Below are 20007 nucleotides of genomic sequence, written 5' to 3' on the forward strand. Positions count from 1 at the left end.
GGAGTTGCCAACCAGGTGCATAGGGAGCATGGGATGAATATGCCATGCTAATAAAGGTACCAAGCCATGTGGCAAAGCATAGATAAGAAATATGAGTTAATTTAAAAGTAAAAGCTCGCTAGTAACAAGCCTGAGCTATTGGCCAAGCATTTATAGTTAATATAAACCTCAGTGTGTTTATTTGGGAGCCACTGGCATGATGGGAACTTCCACCTACAATTATGTCTATGTTTAACTTAAGTTTCTAAAATCTTGGGTGATACAGGGACATTCACAGGACAACCGAGGAAGGTGGATGCAGCATGATCTACGCAACAGAAACCCCACACACAAAATTATATGTACACATAGAGTGGCTGGGAGCAGATGAAACATACCATAATTGTTCAAGGCTGTAGAGATATTCCCTAACTTTCTTAGGGATCTATACGGTCTAAATTTTTGAAAAGACACAATAACTAAAATGAAAATTTAAATGTATTTTCCTATCACTTTCTATTTGAAAAAGATATGTATGTGATATAGTGGGTTTAAGGAGAACTTGGCACACGGGAGAAGCTAGAATTATTATCTGTCATTGTGTTAAGGCATATTTAGTTGGCTTATTATATAATAACACATTTATGTACTTAGCTATGAATCATTTTTCTCAATCAATCATTGTTCTCATTGATTTAGCATCTTCTATTTTTATATGCTTTAATAAAATTCTTAAGTTCTCATCAATCTTAATTCAATGTAATAAAATTAATAAAGAAATTATGAGAAAAATATTAAAAACTAAGCAAATAATAAGTTGAGTCACTGTCTCAACTACACAGAGTCTAACCAAGCCTGTGATGACAAGCACCATAGAAAAGCATTGTGTATATTAAGGCACAAAGTAAGGGTCACTGTAAAGGAGAAATAATCTACTGTCTTTTCTGATTACTATATTAACATATGTGGAACAGAAAGATAAGTCAGAAGAATACTTAAAATAGATTTCCTCTTGAAATATAAATGAAATTTTGACTATTACTAAATAATTGCCTAGTATTATTGTTTGTGCTTTTAATGCCTTATACTTTAAATATGATATTCATTTTAAGATATTTAATAAAAACATATTCAGGGTACAAACATAATATTTATATAATGTAGTAATCACCACAATCCAATAAACACCTCTAGCATCTTCCATGATGCATGTTAGGTTCTAAGACACATTCATCTTATACATTTTTAATGGTGCTTTGACATCTAAATCATAATCAATGGATAGGTACTATGTTATGAATTTACTTTTTCAAACTCTGTGGCATGCTTGACATTTGAATTTGCTTAGGAAAATGCTGATGTTGTGAATGCCAGTTCTACTTTCCCTCTTGAGAAGCTACGCCTAGGGCACAGAAACTCACAGGTAACTTAACAGAAACAGTTCTTAGATGATGGCTTACCTGAAATTTTAACTTGAGACACTACTCCATCTCCCCCATCACTGTGTGCTCGAACCTCGACAACATACTCTCCGCCTTTGGGGACTGGGACTTCTATGGAGTGTTTATGGGTTGAGAACAACTTGCCATCATGCTGCCCATCTGGTCTATAGAGTATCTACAGAGTCCCAAATTATGAATAGTTAATGAAGTCACAATTCTGAGCCAATGACTAATGTTAACATCAGCACACAATGCAAACAATTTGGTTCATAAAAACAAGCACATTCAAACTTTGACGGAACATTCACTCTGTTTTTGATTCCCTGAGAATTGGGTCCTACTGTTCTGGGCTTTATTCAAAAGCATGTGCCATAAGGTCAAGTGCTTTTCTGTTGTTCATTTGTTTACTTTTGTTTTGAAATGACTGGACATATGCCATGAAAAAGATGTATCTTTTTCAGGAAAATATGAAATGAAAGCTTGTCACATTTTGAAGTGGCTCAGCAAAGTTCTCCCAGTTTTAAGCCTTTTCCACATTATTCCTAGAGCTTACATTGCTAGTTCAATAGCACGGTATAGAGAATCCATGGAAATAACCCTTTTCCTTTCAGTTTACAGTGAGGGAGAAAGGCAACATGATAATCGGCAGCCCCAGACAAACAAAAGTGAATGCATTCTGTCTCCTGTCTAAGCAATGATTTCTATGAGAGCTCCATTCTTTAAAGCAGGTATTCTATTTATCTTAATCAGTTGCCATAGATTTTTTCCTAAAATCTACTAAAGATGTTTTCTTTTTTTTTAGTAGTTAATTTTATTAAATAATTTGTAAACTGAGACTAATATACTGACATTAGAGGAAATCACCTCACGTTGTCTCACCATCATGGATAGGTGATACCAAGTGCCAGAACATTCCTCTTTATCTGTCAGAACAGTATTGGGTGAAGGCAGGACAAATCCTTCCTCTATAGGAAAGTCATGTCCATGTCTCAATACACCTGGCTTAAATGGAGCACCAAATTCCTAGAGGACATTCTACCCACGTCCTCATTCCCTTTTCCTCATGAGGCTCTGCCAGACTTTTCCACCAATCAATCTGAGATGCTCTAACTCAAATATTTCTATTCAAGTGAGTACAATAGGGTAGACAAAGCAGAGGTCTCACCTCAATTGACGCCTTTGGGACTAAACAGCATTGAACAGCATAAGTGAATTACAGCCAAAAACAAGTGAGAATTTTCAAGGAAGCTTTGACAGAAACATTAATGACATTTGAATTAAGTCCAGAAAAAGTGCTACTGGGTGATAATGAGCTCTTTAGAGCTGTGCCTGAAAGGTCATTCCCCAGCCCTTTCTTAGATGCATTTTTAAAGATGTTTTCTTATCTAAAGATTTGTCATGAGACTCTGTCTTCTGACTCTGCTGTGTGGGTAGAATGAGAAAGCCAAAAGGATTTTCCTGATAGCTGAAGCCACACATATCAGTGTCAGCAGGAATAAAGCTAATGTGGAGAATAGACTAGGCACTTCTTATTTACCTTGTATCCTGTCACCGTAGATTCATTTGAGAGGGCAACAACATGATCCCACGTGATTATATAGTAGGAGCCAGACCTCACAGAACTGAGGATCCTTGGTGGTTGGCTGGGAGCTGTGGGAAGAAGGAACAGGTAATGAGTGGGTCACCAGACTGAACCTTGGTTCTGCAAACTAGATCCCATGTGGGTCTGTGGTGCTGAGGAGAATGATGCTGTCAGCAACAGCCACCCATCCGAGGATTAATTCATACGCCAGGCACCATGCACAGCATGGCACTGTACATTCAAGAGCTCACCTAATTCACCCAGGTGTTTGTGAGACAAGGAGTAAAATTGTCTTTATTCTCTTCTCACCCGATTTCTTTCTCTTCTAGTCTCTTCAGACTGTTGCCGTCAAGGTCACCAATCTTGACCAAATCTAATGGTGTGTCTTATAGCTGTTTCTGACTTTTCAGAGAGGATGGTTTTCTAGATCTCTTGTTCTTTTCTCGAATCCCTTGTGTCTTATCAGGAGCCCCTGACTCTTTGTTGCTGTTTTCTCTCTGGTTGATCATTGTGAATTAACTCTGCGCTTTCTGATCAATATACAGGTGTTGAAAGGGCTTCAGATTTGATTCTGCATACACATCCCTACTTTATCTGTGAATCTTTCACAAACATTTAAACACTCCAAGTCAGTCTATAGCCCTAATCTATCTGTTGTCCTCTGAATATGTGTTGAACTTATTGTCTATATTGAATGTCTGATGTCCAAATATAATATAATAAGGGTGAATTACTGGTTGTTGTGTAATGTCAAGTCTGCCTTTTATGAGTATTTCCTATCATTTGAAAACTGCACAAGCACGCTTCTAGTTTCTCAAGCAAAAATCTGGTATTTGTTTTTTTCTTCTATTTATTGCCAACACCCAAGTTACCAATATGTTCAGCCAACTCCACATGAGGAATAATTTCCACATCTCTCTACACTACCTCTTCATACCAGCTGCCAATGGTTCTCTTCTCAAATCTAGACTGGCTTTTCTGTTTTTACTCTAATTGTGACTTAATGCTTGCATGGAAGTCAGAACAATGTTTTCAAATATCATAACTGGGTATCTTTCTGACTTAAAAAAACTGGTTATTATCACACTCAGAAAGTACCCCAACTTTCAATGAGGACCTACAAAATACTCCACATTTTGAAAGTTCAACACACTCTCCCCTCTTTACCTCAGAGCCATGTTTTGGTCCTATTGGTATTTCCAAAATTAAATATTTTAAATTCTGCATATTTTTTCTATCCAAAACAGTCTTCTCCCAGCTTGTCACAAAATGGGTCTCTCTTTTTTTTTTTTTTTTTTTTTTTTTTTTTGGTTTTTGTTTTTGTTTTCAAGACAGGGTTTCTCTGTGTAGCTTTGCGCCTTTTCCTGGAACTCACTTGGTAGCCCAGGCTGGCCTTGAACTCACAGAGATCTGCCTGGCTCTGCCTCCTGAGTGCTGGGATTAAAGGTGTGCGCCACCACCGCCCGGCTATGGGTCTCTCTTATTTTTCATCACTTTCAGGGCATTGTTTCAAAGTCCTTCCAGCTACTCGTCCAGATTTGACTGCCACACAAGTCACTTTCAGTTTTATCAGTTCACTTCTATTGTCTTGTGGACGTAACCATATTTATTTAACAGGGTTTTAGCTTGAGTTTTAAGGTTTGGTGTGGTCTCCTTCACATCTCTTCTATGTAAAACTATTCTGGACATAATACATATTTGTAATAAGAGAATAGGATGAAGAAGAAGAAAATAGTGCTCCATTTGCAAAATAAAGAAGAGCAAGATTTTAAGAGGAAAGCTAATTGTCTGCTGTCATGGGTTTAGTGCAGTTCCAAGTAGAACTCACAACCACGTCTGACACTGTCTACCTCTGTCAGTGTACTAGGAGATACGTTCCTTAGTGATTCTCGTAACATTGCAAACCCTAACGGTGAGCATTCTTAGAGATACTTGTGAATGCCTCTAGAGTCCTGCCGTCAAGTGTTCCTGTGTCTACATAGTCAACTGGGTCCAGAAGAAACATGTCAAAGTGAAGCTGGAGAGATAAGAATGCCCAGGTCTGAGCAGAACAGACAAACTTGTCATGTGAACGAAGAGAACAGAGAGCAGTTGCATCTCCAGAAATTTAGTTTGTATCTATGCTATACAGTGATGATCTATGAATAAAGCATAGGAAAATGAGCACAACTGTTATTTTATTATGCTACTGATGCATCTGTATGAAAAAAAATTTAAATTAACAAATTTAGAAGGTAGACGAGTTGATTTTCTAATGGTCTGCAGTTTGAAGGAGGGTCCTTCTAAGGGTACTGGGAAGTAGAATAAAAAATGTGTAAGAGCTTGCTTCTCAGGTCTCCCTTATCGACAACAGCTAGGAATGCTGAAAGACATTCTGCAGCACTATAGAGGATGTGGCACTGAAAACTAAAAGTCTATGAGGAGCTAGATAGAACATTCTTTACACACGTGCCTACAATCATGATCTCAATTTAATCAAGTGGTAGCTTTGGATGTATCTAAAATCAGGTTATGATACTCACGGGCTTTTCTGGTGAAGGCCTCAATCACGTCGCTTGAAGGGCCACATCCAGCACTGTTGCAGGCTCCCACCTCGATGAAGTACTGGGTGTCGGGCAGAAGGTTCTCTAGCCTGGCTGAATACTCCTGGCTAGTGACTTGGACTCGATGTGCAGCTGCTTCTTTGTCATGCGCAGCCCAGTACCGAATCTGCAAATATCCAAGGGAAGTGACGTTTTGCTGTGATTCGGCTCTTGGTGTGAAAAGTTCATTGCTGTGGGTTTTGTTTCACTAGTATGGTGTCACCACAGTTTCAGTGACACATACCAGCACATTTACCCTCTTATTGGCCTTTGCACTGTGAGATCTAACTAGTGCAATTAAATAAAATCCACACTCCAGTGACTGTAGTTGCCTTGTGTCGATGAGAGAGAGAGAGGAGGCAGGGAGGCGGATAAGTTCTGCTTTCAAAATATGAAAGTGATCGTCTCTGCAAATATTTGTGACAATAACTTCAATCTTAATGTCTTGTTTTATGTCTGCTTACATGGTTTTGATTCATTATGAGCTTTTGATAGTTTGGCAGAAATATACCTAGCTTGACAAAGGTATATTTGTCATTGTGTGGCCTAGAATGCACTGGCAAATAACTTTTTTCTAACAAAATCCTTTCAAATGTAAGTAGGGAGGAAATACTATGTATGCATGTATATATGTATGCTAGCAATTTACTTTCACTCCCTTAAAATATCAAATCAATACACCTAATAATCATTTATGATTTTTTTGTGTGTGTGTGTGCGTCTGAGTGTGTGCATGTGTGCATACATGATTGTAGCTATGGGCTACATGTAGAAGTCCAAGGACAACTTGCAGAAGCAGTTTCTCTCATTCCATCTTGTTGGCCCATTGAACTCACAGTTCCAGACTCTGGAAAATACCTAATTATTTGGTGAGTTATACAAGTTACCTCCAATTAAGATATTTAAAAAAACCATTTTCCATGTTATTATTAGAAATTATTACTTTTGTTAACTACAGCCTTCTTTGTCTCAAAGCTTAATACAAGTTATAAATTTGATTCTTAAAATAAAGACAGGTGGGTATTAAATCAATAAATATATCTAAAACCTGAATAAAAATTAATTTTATGTATATATTAAAATTTTACATATTTAGATACTCTGCTTACAGCAATGGGAATTTATTTTTAAAACCAGCCAAAATGCCCTGATAAAAATCACCTAATGTAATATATTAAGTTTCTCATTTATATTAGCACATGTGTGACCATTATACATTGAGCCAAGTCCACTTGTGTAGATGAATTTCTAAATGGTCTTATTAAATAAAAAACATGGAGCCAAATATAGGGGTGAAAGCCTTAGAGAAAGATCAGGGAAATAGCAAAGCCATAGCTAAACTTACCTCACCAACTCAGCTGCTTCCAAGTGCGAGTTACTTCCTGTCTACCCATGCCTTTATTACCTTGCTGTTCTGCCATCTCATTGGCTCTCTTAGCTCAGCTACCTCACTTCCTCTTCCTACACAGCTCTGTCACTTTCTGTCTATCTGTACAGACCTCCAGGTCTCGATGGTTGTTACTGGGATTAAAGGCATGTGTTACCATGCTTGGCTGTGTTCCCTAGTGTGGCCTTGAACACACAGAGATCCTGCCTGCTAAGTGATAGGATTAAGGGCGTGTGCTACTGCTGTCTGACTTCTTTGTTTACTTAAAATGGCTTGCTATTTCCTCTGATCTCCAGGCAAACTTTATTAACTCACATTTCAGCACAAATAAAGTATCACCACATACTTGGTACATTGTAAGCTTTACATGTCAGCTGTGTGGGTTTCCAAATGCAGGATAATTGCTCAGTGTTTATTGGCTCCTTCTGTGTTATTTTACTTTCCTTCTAATGATCATTTTGATGATGTCACTATCACATTTTTTAATGGTTTTGATGGAACCACTGGCATTTCTATCATCTTAAGACAGAACAAGTGAAAATGCACCACCGGCTGATTTCTGTTGACAGGTGTGTTTTAGACTTCTGGACAGGGCAAGAGACTCTTGGGAAGACTCCAGTTGTACATGGCCATCTACACCTGGCTATTTTTGTCACACTGGTTCTGAGGATAAAACTCAGGCCATCATCTATGTGGGACTTTGAACTAGACAATGCACAAGGCATTTTTCTTGTTAACCAGAGGAGAAATACAATGAATATTTACATTCTGAGAAATTCCAGACACTTCATTAGGATCATCCACATAAAATACCTTCTAAACAAACATAGAAGGGTAGAATGTATCCTGGCATACAGCCTTCAAAACCAAGGACTTTAAGGTTCCTGAGTCTTGACATTCATACGCATTGAATAACAACGTCTTAAAGCATTATTTCATAGTAGTGCTTACATCCACTTCAAAGAGGAGTTTATAGACCATGCTGAATAATTTATGTTAACTTGACACAAGTTAGAGTCATCTGAGAGGAATGAACAACAAATCAAAAATGCCTCCATAAGATCAGGATGTAGGCAAGCCTATAGGGCATATTCTTGATTAGTGATTAATGTAGGAGAGCCCAGCCCACTGTGGGTGGTACCACCCCTGGGCTGGTAGTTCTGGGTTCTATAGGAAAGCAGGCTGAGTAAGACATGGGAAGTCAGTCAGTCTGCCCTCTCCTTCATCGCCTCTGCATTAGCTCCTGCCTCCAGGTTCCTGCCCTGTTTGAGTTCCCTCCTTGAGTATCTTCAATCATGAACTGTGATGCAGAATCAAAGACACAAAAAATCCTTTCATTCCCCAACTTGTTTTTAGTCAGGGTGTTTCATCACAGCAACAGTAACCCTAACTAAGACATAGAATAAAACAATACAACAAGATTTCTATAAAATTCATGTGATAAAATGAGGAATAATCACACACATTTTTTACTCAAAATTCCATGTGACATTTGGGGTGTCAGATAAAAGGACATAACTGCATTTTTAAAAATTTAATCTTTGAAGTTATATCCTAAAAAGATGCATTCTTTTGTTTATACAACTCTCCAAAGACCTATAGAGTTACAGTTTTTAATAAACATTTAGAACCAACAGAAGTGATGATCTTGTAACTTGGGATCAAAAGTTCATTTAAAGGAGCCCCCAGTGTCTTTGCTTTAAAATGTAACCTGTATGGCTTTGTTCCTATGAAATCAACATTTCACGAATAAACACAGATAGCTTCCTTGCATAGTTAGTCTCTCTTTAAATATGTTTACTCATGACTTATGTTTTAATGAGACCTAAAGTGAGCAGAAGTAGGTATATGAATGCAAAATGTGGCATTATCCCATGGACGAGAGTCAGGAGTCCTCATATCTCACTGACAGTCTAAGGGCAGTTATTTGGTATGGGAGGAAATTACTTTTCCTCATTGATATACCAACTAGTAAGGTTCTTATGTTCTAGTAAACACCCACCTCACCACCACTCAGACTCCTATTAACAAACTTAATTAAATTCAGTGGGCCAAAAGAAAATATATCAAAGTACCAGGGGTGGGTATAAGAGAGTGTAATGGGAGTGAAAATGCCCCAAATTCAAAATTGTCAAAGAATATAATAAACATTTTTTCAAAATATGACATTAACATTTTCATCTGAATTAGTTGTTAATTGTGAAGTTAGAATTCATTTCCAAATAGAGGATAGACTTGGACTTCTTGATCTTTCAGCCTGCTAATGTGTGTTAAACATTAAACTGATCCATGAGAAAATGATTCAGTATAAGGGACACAGCCCTGCAATGTCGATGGGAGCAAATGTAACATTTTGGGTTATGATGTGCTCAGCATTCTAGATCTTTTAAAAAAACTTTGACCTATTTTACTATTTGCTATCTGTTTGTTTTATATTGTATTTCTGAATTAATTTTTTCCCTTAAATCAGGAGGTTTATGCAAAACATACCCTATTTCCTGTGACTAGTCCCCTAATAAAGATTTAATACTCTAGGCAAAACTGAGTATGGTACTTTAAATAAAAACGTAACAGACGAACACAGAAAACCTCAGTCTCAGCAAAAGATACAACTGTAAATTATCCAGATGCTAGACTAACACAAGCAATAGACCATTCTATGACAATTAACAATGTCAATCATTAAAAATCTCTGTTGGTAAACCTATTGGGAGCTCTTCAAAAATCCCCTTTCACTGGGCTAGAGAGATAGGCCAGGGATTAAGATCACTGGTTGCACTTGCAGAGGACCTGAGTTCAGCTCCCAACATCCACATGGCGGTTTATAATAGCCTGTAACTTCATTTTCAGAATGATATGGTACCCTCTTCTGACTCAGTGGGCACTTCCCACAAGCGGTGCACATACATACATGCAGGCAAAGCACTCATACACAGAAGATGAAAATAAAGAAATCTTGATATTTTTTATTCTGACCTTTGGTGCAGACATCAACCTATGCTGAGCAGGCTGCAGACAGTTTCTAGTGAATATAAGACAGCTTGTCTTTCTGCCTCTGCCAACAGCAATGCCTCCACATTCAGCTTGTCCAGTGTGAAACTCACTCGGTAGGTACTGGCAGTGGCATGATGAGTGGAGGATTGATTGACCTTCTCTCCGAACCAGAGCTTCTCTGAACCGCAGATACCAAGTTTAAAAGTCTCTAGGGTGGACTGCTGGCTATTCAAAGTAGCTGCCATTAACATTGAACACCTCTGTATCTAATGATAACTTAGTCATTTCTTCCCAACCATTCCCTAGAGCAACGTTAAAATAAGTTAAAAAATAATAAAAAACTCACTTTTCCCCATTTCTCTGTGTTAGAGATGCTGACTAAGACAGATGCCTTCTCCAAAAGAAGACAATGGAGCCCTCTCTGAAGACTGCTACACACTCAGCTAAGTTTCCCCTGTAACTTCCTATGGCCTCTGCATGACAAATCCCCTGTGATGACTGTATTCACAGTAACTCTGCTCACAAGCGTCTTGCAATCACAGCTTATTTGCCTTATTTTCATTACATGATTTTAGCAAATGTTCTTCCATTGAGTGAACAGACTAAGTCTTTTGTGAACTCCTGAGTAGGAGCTCAAAGTTGTCAAAACACCACTGATAAGAATAACTTCACATCATAGGAAAACTGTAGGTTAAGACTGGAAGTGGGGAACTCTTTCATCAAGAAGAGTGGGAATGACTTTTAAACTTTCCAAGATACATTTTAAAATCAGACACATACACATACACACACACACACACACACACACACACACACACACACACAGAGAGAGAGAGAGAGAGAGAGAGAGAGAGAGAGAGAGAGAGAGAGACAGAGAGACAGAGAGACAGAGAGACAGAGAGACAGAGACAGAGAGAGATTAATTTTTAGATTCAACTACCTGTTGTGCTTATTTGATGTATCAAGAAGTTAATCTTGAATTGGGCCTAATCATGCAAGATGTAGGCTTTTCTCACCACTGTAGCACGAATCTTAAATGGTCTTATTAATAAGAACAAACCTGAAGCCAGGTATTGGGGTGAACGCTGGAAGATCAGAGAAACAGAACAAGCCACAGCTTCCTCACCTCGTCAGATCCTGTTTCCTCAGACTGGAAGCCTCTGAGTCCTCATTCAAATGGATCTCAGCTGAACTGCTGCTCAAAAGCCTAAAAGCTTAACCAGGCAAAAGCTTCTAGTTCCTCATCCTCACCCCTTAAATACCTTTCTGCTTTCTGACATCACTTCCTGGGATTAAAGGCTCGTGTTGCCATGCCTGGCTGTTTCCAATGTGGCTTTAAATTCACAGAGATCCAGATGGATTTCTGCCTCTGGAATGCTAGGATTAAAGGCAAGAGTGCCACCATTTTCTAGCTTCTGTATCTAGTGGCTGTTCTGTTCTCTGACCCCAGATAAGTTTATTAGGGTGCACAATATTTTGGGGAACATAATACCACCACACACCACTGTATTTTGTTTCATATTTTTAATATGATGCTTTTGTTATAACTCAGATTTATCATGTAGTTTAGGAAAGGGAAAGGGCTGTTTTTCATGACCATCTATGTCATGAAATGACATTAGCTTCTCACATATTTTAAAATAAAAACAATAATCCTATCATAGTCAGTGTACCTCATCCCATATATTCACAGGAATATTTTCTTACAGGGGAAGTAAGTGCTAGTTCCTTTTCTCTTTTAAGCCTTTATTCTTATCTGTTTGATAGTCAAGGTTCTGAATGAGAAACTTTTTAAGAACGAATAGAAAGATTAATTCTAAGATTTACTTCAAGCATTGTAAATTGTTTGTTCTCAGGATAAAGTCCAGATTAAAACCTGACTATGTAAATTATCAGTCAGACAAGTGGTGTGCGAATTCAGTAGATGAACTTTATTATGTGTTCAATAGAGACTCAACATCTGCTTTCATCCTTGGATCTATGAATATCCTAGTCCTCCTCCTCCTGTTCTTCCTCCTCTTCCTCTTCCTCCTCTTCCTCATCATCATCACCATCACTATTGTCACAGTCACTTCTAAAGGCCCGTGACACAGAGCAGGGAAAAGCGCACATGTGGGTTAAGTTCCTTTCCATGATCTGATGAGGCAAGTGTGACTTCCTCAACTTTAGACATTAAGAAACCAAGAACGTTTGTGTACATTCTCCCCAAGCTTGCTGAGGAACAGAGATGGTATATGGAGCCATGTCTGCTTTGCACCCGGGTTCATAACTTTGTATAATGTCATGCTCCAAAGAGCCAGAATTCTGGGAGACTAAGCTATGACAGGGCACCGGCTCTGCTCTTCAAATTATCTTCTGGGGAAAAAAAAAACCTATTTGCCAAAGATCACTTTTTGCCCTTTGTGAATACTTACTTGAGATACATTCTGAATCAAAAAGCCTATATTCTGGTTGTTGTCTGAATGACTGACATCACTGTATAGCTTTCCACATCTTTTTTTTTTTTTACCATGTTGGTTGAAATATATATGACAAAGTTACTATATAATTTGATAGCATGTTCTTTTTTACATTTTTATTTTATGTATAGGGGGTGCTTTGCCCTCATATGTGTATTTGGACCACATTCATGCCTTGTACCAACAGAGGCCAGCAGAGGGCATCAGATCCTCTGGAACTGGGGTTACAAATCATTTTGAGCCAACGTGCAGGTGCTGGGAAAGGATACCAGGTCCTCCTAGAAGAGCAGCCACTGCTCTTAACCATTGAGCCATCTCTCTAGCCCTTAACAAGCATGTTCTTAATAGAGTAAAAAGCACATTTTATCTTGACTCAATGAGATAGATTATATACTTTTATGTTTTATTGGATAGAGATAAATGATACAAAGGATGAAAAAAGTACCCTTGTAGTCCAAACTTAATTTTTGTTTCAATCATTAAATACCAATGTGGTCTCCCAAAGGCACAAGGCTTAATGACAGAGATTTACAGCATCTGGTGAGTCTTTCCTTGATGCTGCTTTCCCACCTGCTTAATGTGATTCAGAGTTGCTAATTTGTAAATACTGGCTACTGTTAGTCTGCTCTTGTCATTTCCAGCCTCCTTAATCTGAGCCCTTGCAAAAACACTCAGAGATCTATCCAAATCATGACCTGTGGTACAACAATCCCTTCTTGTTAGTCTGTGTCTTTATGCTTAAAGGCTTTGGTTCCTTTTGTGGCCAGATCTCAGAACTCTGGCCTCCAGAGAACCAATATGTAATACTTCATTGAACAGAACCTTATTGTTACTATCAGAACTTGTGATGATTGTTAGTGACTGTTAATGCAACAGGAATTAGAATCACAATGGAAATAAATCTCCGTGTATATCTATAAAGAATTTTCTTCTTTGGGTTAAGAGGTAGGAAGACCCATCTTAAGTGTGGGTAATACTAGAATATGTAGGTGAAGGCTCCAAACCCACATCAGCTCAACCTCTCTGAATTCAAAGAGCTGAATGGAAGTTATCCTCGGCAATGGGGCCTCACTGTCAATTTTCAAAGGACAACCTTCTGGCCTAGCATCAGTCTTTTTGGCTGTAGAAGGTACTCTGCAGGTTACAGAAGGAGAAACCTAGACACCAACCCAGCCACAAAACCATCCACCTACGGTTTGTTCTGCCTGCAGGATTTGCTGGGCAATAGCACAGAGCATGTGGGAATGGCCAACAAATGTTTGGTTTAATTTGAGGCCCATGCCACAAGAGGGAGGCAGTAACCCTACACTGCCTGGATGACCAGTAACCTGAGACTGGATAGCCTAGAGATGTAGGGTAGAATCAAACACGATTGGAAAAAAAAAAAAAAGTCAGTGAAACGATTCCTAATGATATTCTGCTATACTCACAGATCAGTGCCTTGTCCTCTCATTATTGGAGAGATTACCTCCATAAGCAGATGGGAGCAGGTGAGTATAAACTCACAGCCAGACATTAAGTGAAGAAAGAGTCTAAATTGAAGGTCTCTATTGGGTCCCTCCTCTAGGAGATCAGAAAAACCCATGGAAGAGGGGAAGGAAAGACTGTAGGGGTCAGAGGGGATGGAGGACACCAGAACATGGCCTAATGAATCAACTAGTCAGGGATCACATGGGCTCACAGAGACTGAAATGACAAACATGGGGTCTGCATGGAGTGCAACCAGGTCATCTGTATATGTTAAGGCTGTTATCTTGATGTTCTTATGAGATTCCTAGCAGTGGGAGTGGGTGTATCTCTGACCATTTTGCCTGCTCTTGAGATTCTTTTCCTCCTATTGGGTTGCTCTGTCCAGCCTCTATTTGAGGGTTTTCACCTTGTCTTATTTTATCCTGCTTTGTCCAGTCTGGCCATTGTCTCTTGGAGACCTGATCTTTTCTGAAGAGGAAACAGAGGGGGAGTAGATATAGGGGAAAAGGGCGGGAGATCTAGGAGGAGTGGAGGTTGGGGAAACTGTGAATGGGATGTAAAAGAAGTAAATAAAAACAAAAAAAAACATGGATAGTATGAGTCCATGGACTGGGGTCTCAGACTGAACACAAAGGAGAAAGTGTACCAAGCTGCTTCTTGATAGTAGAAGCTACCATCACAGGTCGTGTGATGAACTGCAACCAGCTAATGCTTCCATGACTTCCCTTCCATTATGGACAGGATCCTCAAACTATCACTGAAAGTGAACCCTCCCTTCTTTAAGTAGCCTTTATCTGGCATTTTGCCAAAGTCATGAAAAAGTTAACTAATACAATACTCAAGAAATACATGGTAAATATCTACCATGTTTACAGAACTGTTCTTGGCTGAGTTTGCTGGTAAATATATGCTAATAACAACTCAAGGGATGAGTGGTCTTGGCTCACGGTTTCAGAGGGTTCACACTACAGTTACTTAGAGAGATTCAGCCTATGTGTGGTCACTTAGTCCCTGTGTTTGGGAATAATATTAGAATGGATGGAGCATGCTCATTTTCTGACTAACCAAGAAAAAGGCAAATATCTTTCATGAATATTATGAGGCATATATTTAGTATATTTATAATGGTCTTTTAATGTAGCATTAATAATGGGAACTAGTAAATGAAAGAAGATATTACTTTTAAAATACTGATAGGAATTACCAAAATGCTGTGTAAAATCTCGAGGGTTGCCAGCATTTTATGAGACTGTGTATCTTACAAGTGCTGTGGGATGGTCTGTATGTCAAGTGTGTTGCTGATTGGTCAATAAATAAATCACTGATTGGCCAGTGGCCAGGCAGGAAGTATAGGCGGGACAAGGAGGAGAATAAAGCTGGGAAGTGGAAGGCTGAGTCAGAGACACTGCCAGCCGCCATGATGACAAACAGCATGTGAAGATGCTGGTAAGCCACGAGCCACGTGACAAGGTATAGATTTATAGAAATGGATTAATTTAAGTTGTAAGAACAGTTAGCAAGAAGCCTGCCACAGCCATACAGTTTGTAACCAATATAAGTCTCTGTGTTTACTTGGTTGGGTCTGAGCAGCTGTGTTACTGGCAGGTGAGAGAGATTTGTCCTGACTGTGGGCCAGGCAGGAAAACTCAAACAACATACAAGAATGTGACCTGTAAGGTTCAGGTATGGCTTAGTGGTAGACTACTTCCTCAGTACATGGAAGCATTGGGTTTGGCCAATGTGAGGGAGACAGGATAAGCATTACTATTTAAGCTTTTATTTTAGCCTAATCATTGAGTGCACAGAGGTCTCTGTGCCTCTCCTAGACAAGCCAGATAGAAACCTTTGTGTTATTCAATTTGTTTTATTGTTGTTGTTGTTTGTTTGTTGTTTTTCAAGACAGGATTTCTCTGTGTAGCCCTGGCTGTCCTGGAACTGTCTTTGTAGACCAGGCTGGCCTCAGCTCAGAGATCTGCCTGCATCTGCATCCTGAGTGCTGGGATTAAGGGTATGCACCACCACACCTAGCTATTACTCAGTTGTTTAAATGAGAGATAATATCTGTATGTGTTTATTGGGTCCATGATGTTCAGTGCACACATATATGTGATATGTAATGATCAGATTGAGGCAATCTCTCTCTTATCCATTACAGCTTGCATATAGATATCCAGACCGCTAAACAGAAGAGAATAGAGTGTTCAATACCAAATTAACCATTGGGACACCAGACATTGAAACACTAAGCTTATTATAAAAACTTACCCTTACATATTTATGAATAAACACACTTTTTTATCAAAACAAACATAACTCACCTGATAGCTTTCCACGATTTTCTCTAAAACATGCTTCCAGTGAACAGATATCTCTGAAGACGATAGGACTTTCACCCCTACTTCTGTGGGGGCTTCGCTGGGAGCTAAAATTGGGTGAGAGTGTTACTTTTCAGCCAGAAGTTTATGTAAAAAATTCAAATAAAGTTTTTCAAGTTTACACAAAAGTTCAAGTAAAGTTCTTTTGTATATGAATAAAATAGAATAACATTTTATAAATAAGTTTTAATAATCTTCCTATTTATCTGTTTCTATTGTTTTTATTTTAACTGTGGTCAGTGGTGATAAGTACACATGCATATTCACATTCATGGATGTTTACACATGTGCACACATACACAGATACACACACAAACACACACACACACACACACACACACACACACACACTTTAAAAAAACAAGAAACTTCAGAGGTCTCAGGATGTCCATAATAGTTACTGTACTTTTAGAAACATTCCCAACTGGCCTTTCCATATAGCCTTTTGATACAAATTAAATTTAATTACATAATTCAATAGTTTTACTTTCCAAAAATGGGGAAATTAGTATTTAGTATAGAGAGGCATTAATGAAAATTTTCTTATTGCTATTAATATAAATTACCAGTAAAGAGAACTATTAATAAAATTTCCCTCTCATGTTTAAGCTAAGATTATAAAACAGTTCAAGATCCTTGAAACAAGTTTTGACATCCCCATTTCTTGGGCTCTGGAGAGCTTTTCCATGCCTAATCTTCCAACCGGGCATCCAGTCAAATATGTATCAAAGGTTTCTCCCCCTCAAAAAAAATTTACATCCCTCGTGAAATTTACACAAAGAACCATGGAATCCTTGAAGCAGGGGTCATCAATTTTTATTATCTTTCATTAAAAAGACATAATCCTATTTAATGTTAAGAAATGTCACACGTGTGAGCAGCTACCTCTCCCAGTCAAAGTAAACAAGTAGTGCCATGACTGACATCTTAGCAGAAGAAAGACTGACAAGTTACACAAGTTGCAGCACAGGCAGATTTTATGAGACTTGTGAAACAGTCAAGAAAGAAATGTGACTAATACAAACAGCCATGACTGAATACATGAGAAGCATGGCCTTTGCCTAAACACCGACTTTAGCATCAAACGAAACAGTAGAACAAAATCAAGACAGGATGGAAAGATAATTGAAGTAATTATAACCTGTATTTTCTGTGTCATATTGTGGGGACCCACAAAGGCTCTCTAGTGAAACCTTACTCAGGGTCAGAGAATCTGAGCTTGCTTTACCCAGCAAGGCTGCATAATGGGATGATTTGGCTATGGGTATGTTTACCGGGTATTTTGAAGGGTCTACACTTGACTGTACATTGTGCTTTGATCTTGAAAGGGGAAGGTCTTTTGCCTCGCCCTTTGGCATTATATAAAAAGCCCTTTGGAATAAACCTTGAGGTAGCTGGGTATTGACCCAGGGCCCTCCCGAAGTTATCCTGTGTCTGTGACTTTCTTATTGTCTCCTTCTAGCTTTCTATCTAATACTTTCTCATTCCTCTCCCCACCCCAAGAACCCTCCAACAGGTTGGAGCTGGACTCCAAAAGCCTCCCACATGAGATGAAGTCCTGTTTTCAATACCAAGAAGACAACTCATAAGGGGAGTAAACTATGCCACTGGGAGTGCTTGTTGCCTGGTTTTGAATTGAAATGATTTTTTACTTTTATTCTGGAGATACATAGTTAGTTTAGTTGAGATAAATTACTCAGCTGACTACCTTTTATGTCTGTATTTTAAAGTAATATTTTATATGTAAAATAATGTTTGTTTTAAACATAAGATAATTTATGATACAATAAAACTTCTTAGAAATATGGAAACTAATATGGAATATATGTTAAAAATTACCATTGACTTCTAAGAGACAGTACTACTTTTATTTTTGAGTCATATGTTGCCAGCCTGCTGGCACATACTTGTGATTTCAAAAGGCTGAGGCAGGAGGATTTCTGAGAGTTTAAGGCTAGCATGGGTTGCACAGTAAATGAGGCTTTGTTTCAAAACAACAACATAACATGTAAATCAACCAGGCTAGAACATTGGATTCTTTTTTCTAAAAGGAAAAAGGAGAACTGCACAATACTTCAGTTTTTGAATTCCTTTTTTCTTTTTTTTTTTTTTTTTTTTTTTTTTTTAGTGTTACTACTGCATGTACCAAGAGAAACCTAGCCGAGAGGCAGTTTTACAAACACTACATATAGTACTTTTTAACTAATATAAAAGTTACATCATTTCCCTCTTTCCTTCTTCCCTCAACCATTCACATGTACCCCCTTGCTCTCTCTCAGATTCATGATTTCTACTTCTCTAATTGTTGTTATTGAAGTTTAATTGTTATTGAACTATATAAACATAACCTACTGAGTTTTTGTTGTTGTTGTTGTTGTTACTTGTATATATGTGTGATTTTTGGACTCAACACTTGGTATTGGATAACCAATTCAGGGTTTCTTATCTAGTAGTGGAGATTGAAACTACATAGACATGGGCTGGAGAGATGGCTCAGTAATCATAAGCACTCACTGGCCTTCCAGAGGACCCAGGTTCTACTCACACTTGATGGCTCACAACCATCTGTAACTACATTTCCAGGGGATCTGAAGCCTACTACGTGTAGGCAAAATAACCACATACATAAAATAACAAAATATGTTTTCAAAGCACACAGAAAAACATAGACTCTACAAAGTTATTCAAGAATGGAGAATTCAGAACTCAAAATTATAATCATGAGACTAGGACAGGATTTCATCAACCAACTGTTTTAAGAGCAATTTCCTAATTTACAAGGACAGAATCAGAAGAACGAAAAGGACTTAAAACATTTATAGCAGCATTTCTGTTATTTACATGGAAAGGCCAACATTTAAAATTGGCTTAGGAGAATACTTGCTTACTGAGCACACAGTAATATAAGAAGATCTTCACATACAATGCCTAAAGGAAAACAAACTAAATCCTTCTAGTGATGATAGTTTTCCCCCTCCATGACACCAGCCAGGTCTCTCATTCACCTACCGTCTTGTGCTGAGTTGATGACAGCGATGAGGCTGTAGGGCCCATCTCCTTTGTTGTTGAATGCCTTCACTTTTACTTGAAACGCAGTGGAAGGGGTCATGGTTTCGTCTTTGTGGACATAGCGACCAGTGTCTGGGTTAGTCACTGTCACTTTCTTCCATTCTTCTCCATCAAATGGCTTAAATGCCACAATGTAACCAAAATTGTTACCATAATGGTATTCTCTTGACAAAGGCTAAATAAAAAATCAAATAACAAATAGTTTTGTGATACAGTTCAGAGGGAAGAGTCTTATGAGACTACAGTCAAACAGTGAAGCACGCTCTTGGCAAAAATATATTTACTTCATAAATGAGTGACAGTTGTGAAGATGCCAGAGCACCCAAGTATCCTCATCCATGAGATGATGCCATTCCTAGAGTGGTGTCCTTGCTGCTCATTGAACATCTCTGTGCCCTTAACCCTCATCCCATCTACTTCAAACTAATTCTTCCCTCCCTCACTGTGGGAGGAGTACTACTTCCCATACAGTTTTTCTCAGCCCATGGAATCTGCCTTCTAAGAATCTGCAGCCACCTCCTGGCTTTCTTTTTTTTTCTCCTTTCATATTGTTGTGGTCAATTCTACACATTTAAGTTCTTTATCTACTGCTACTGAACTGAAAAATAAGTTGTACAAAGACAGGGGTTGGTGAATTTGCTTTCTTTTTCATCCTTAGAACCTAGAGC

At 38.4% G+C, this 20007-nt stretch overlaps 1 protein-coding gene across 1 annotated transcript in view; it reads right to left on the reverse strand.

Annotated features, from left to right (window-relative positions):
* Cntn1 (contactin 1) overlaps nucleotides 1–20007 on the reverse strand; it is a 132489-nt gene that overhangs the window by 29063 nt on the left and 83419 nt on the right. Inside the window, exons 18-22 of the mRNA XM_059247464.1 lie at nucleotides 19280–19514; nucleotides 16214–16317; nucleotides 5526–5712; nucleotides 2959–3071; nucleotides 1440–1596 (exon numbers count right to left, since the gene is read on the reverse strand). Of these exons, the coding sequence (XP_059103447.1) occupies nucleotides 1440–1596; nucleotides 2959–3071; nucleotides 5526–5712; nucleotides 16214–16317; nucleotides 19280–19514 (796 nt within the window). The remainder of the gene's footprint in view (nucleotides 1–1439; nucleotides 1597–2958; nucleotides 3072–5525; nucleotides 5713–16213; nucleotides 16318–19279; nucleotides 19515–20007) is intronic.

The sequence above is a fragment of the Peromyscus eremicus genome, chromosome 20 (assembly GCF_949786415.1).
Source record: "Peromyscus eremicus chromosome 20, PerEre_H2_v1, whole genome shotgun sequence".
Classification (NCBI taxonomy): Eukaryota; Metazoa; Chordata; class Mammalia; order Rodentia; family Cricetidae; genus Peromyscus; species Peromyscus eremicus.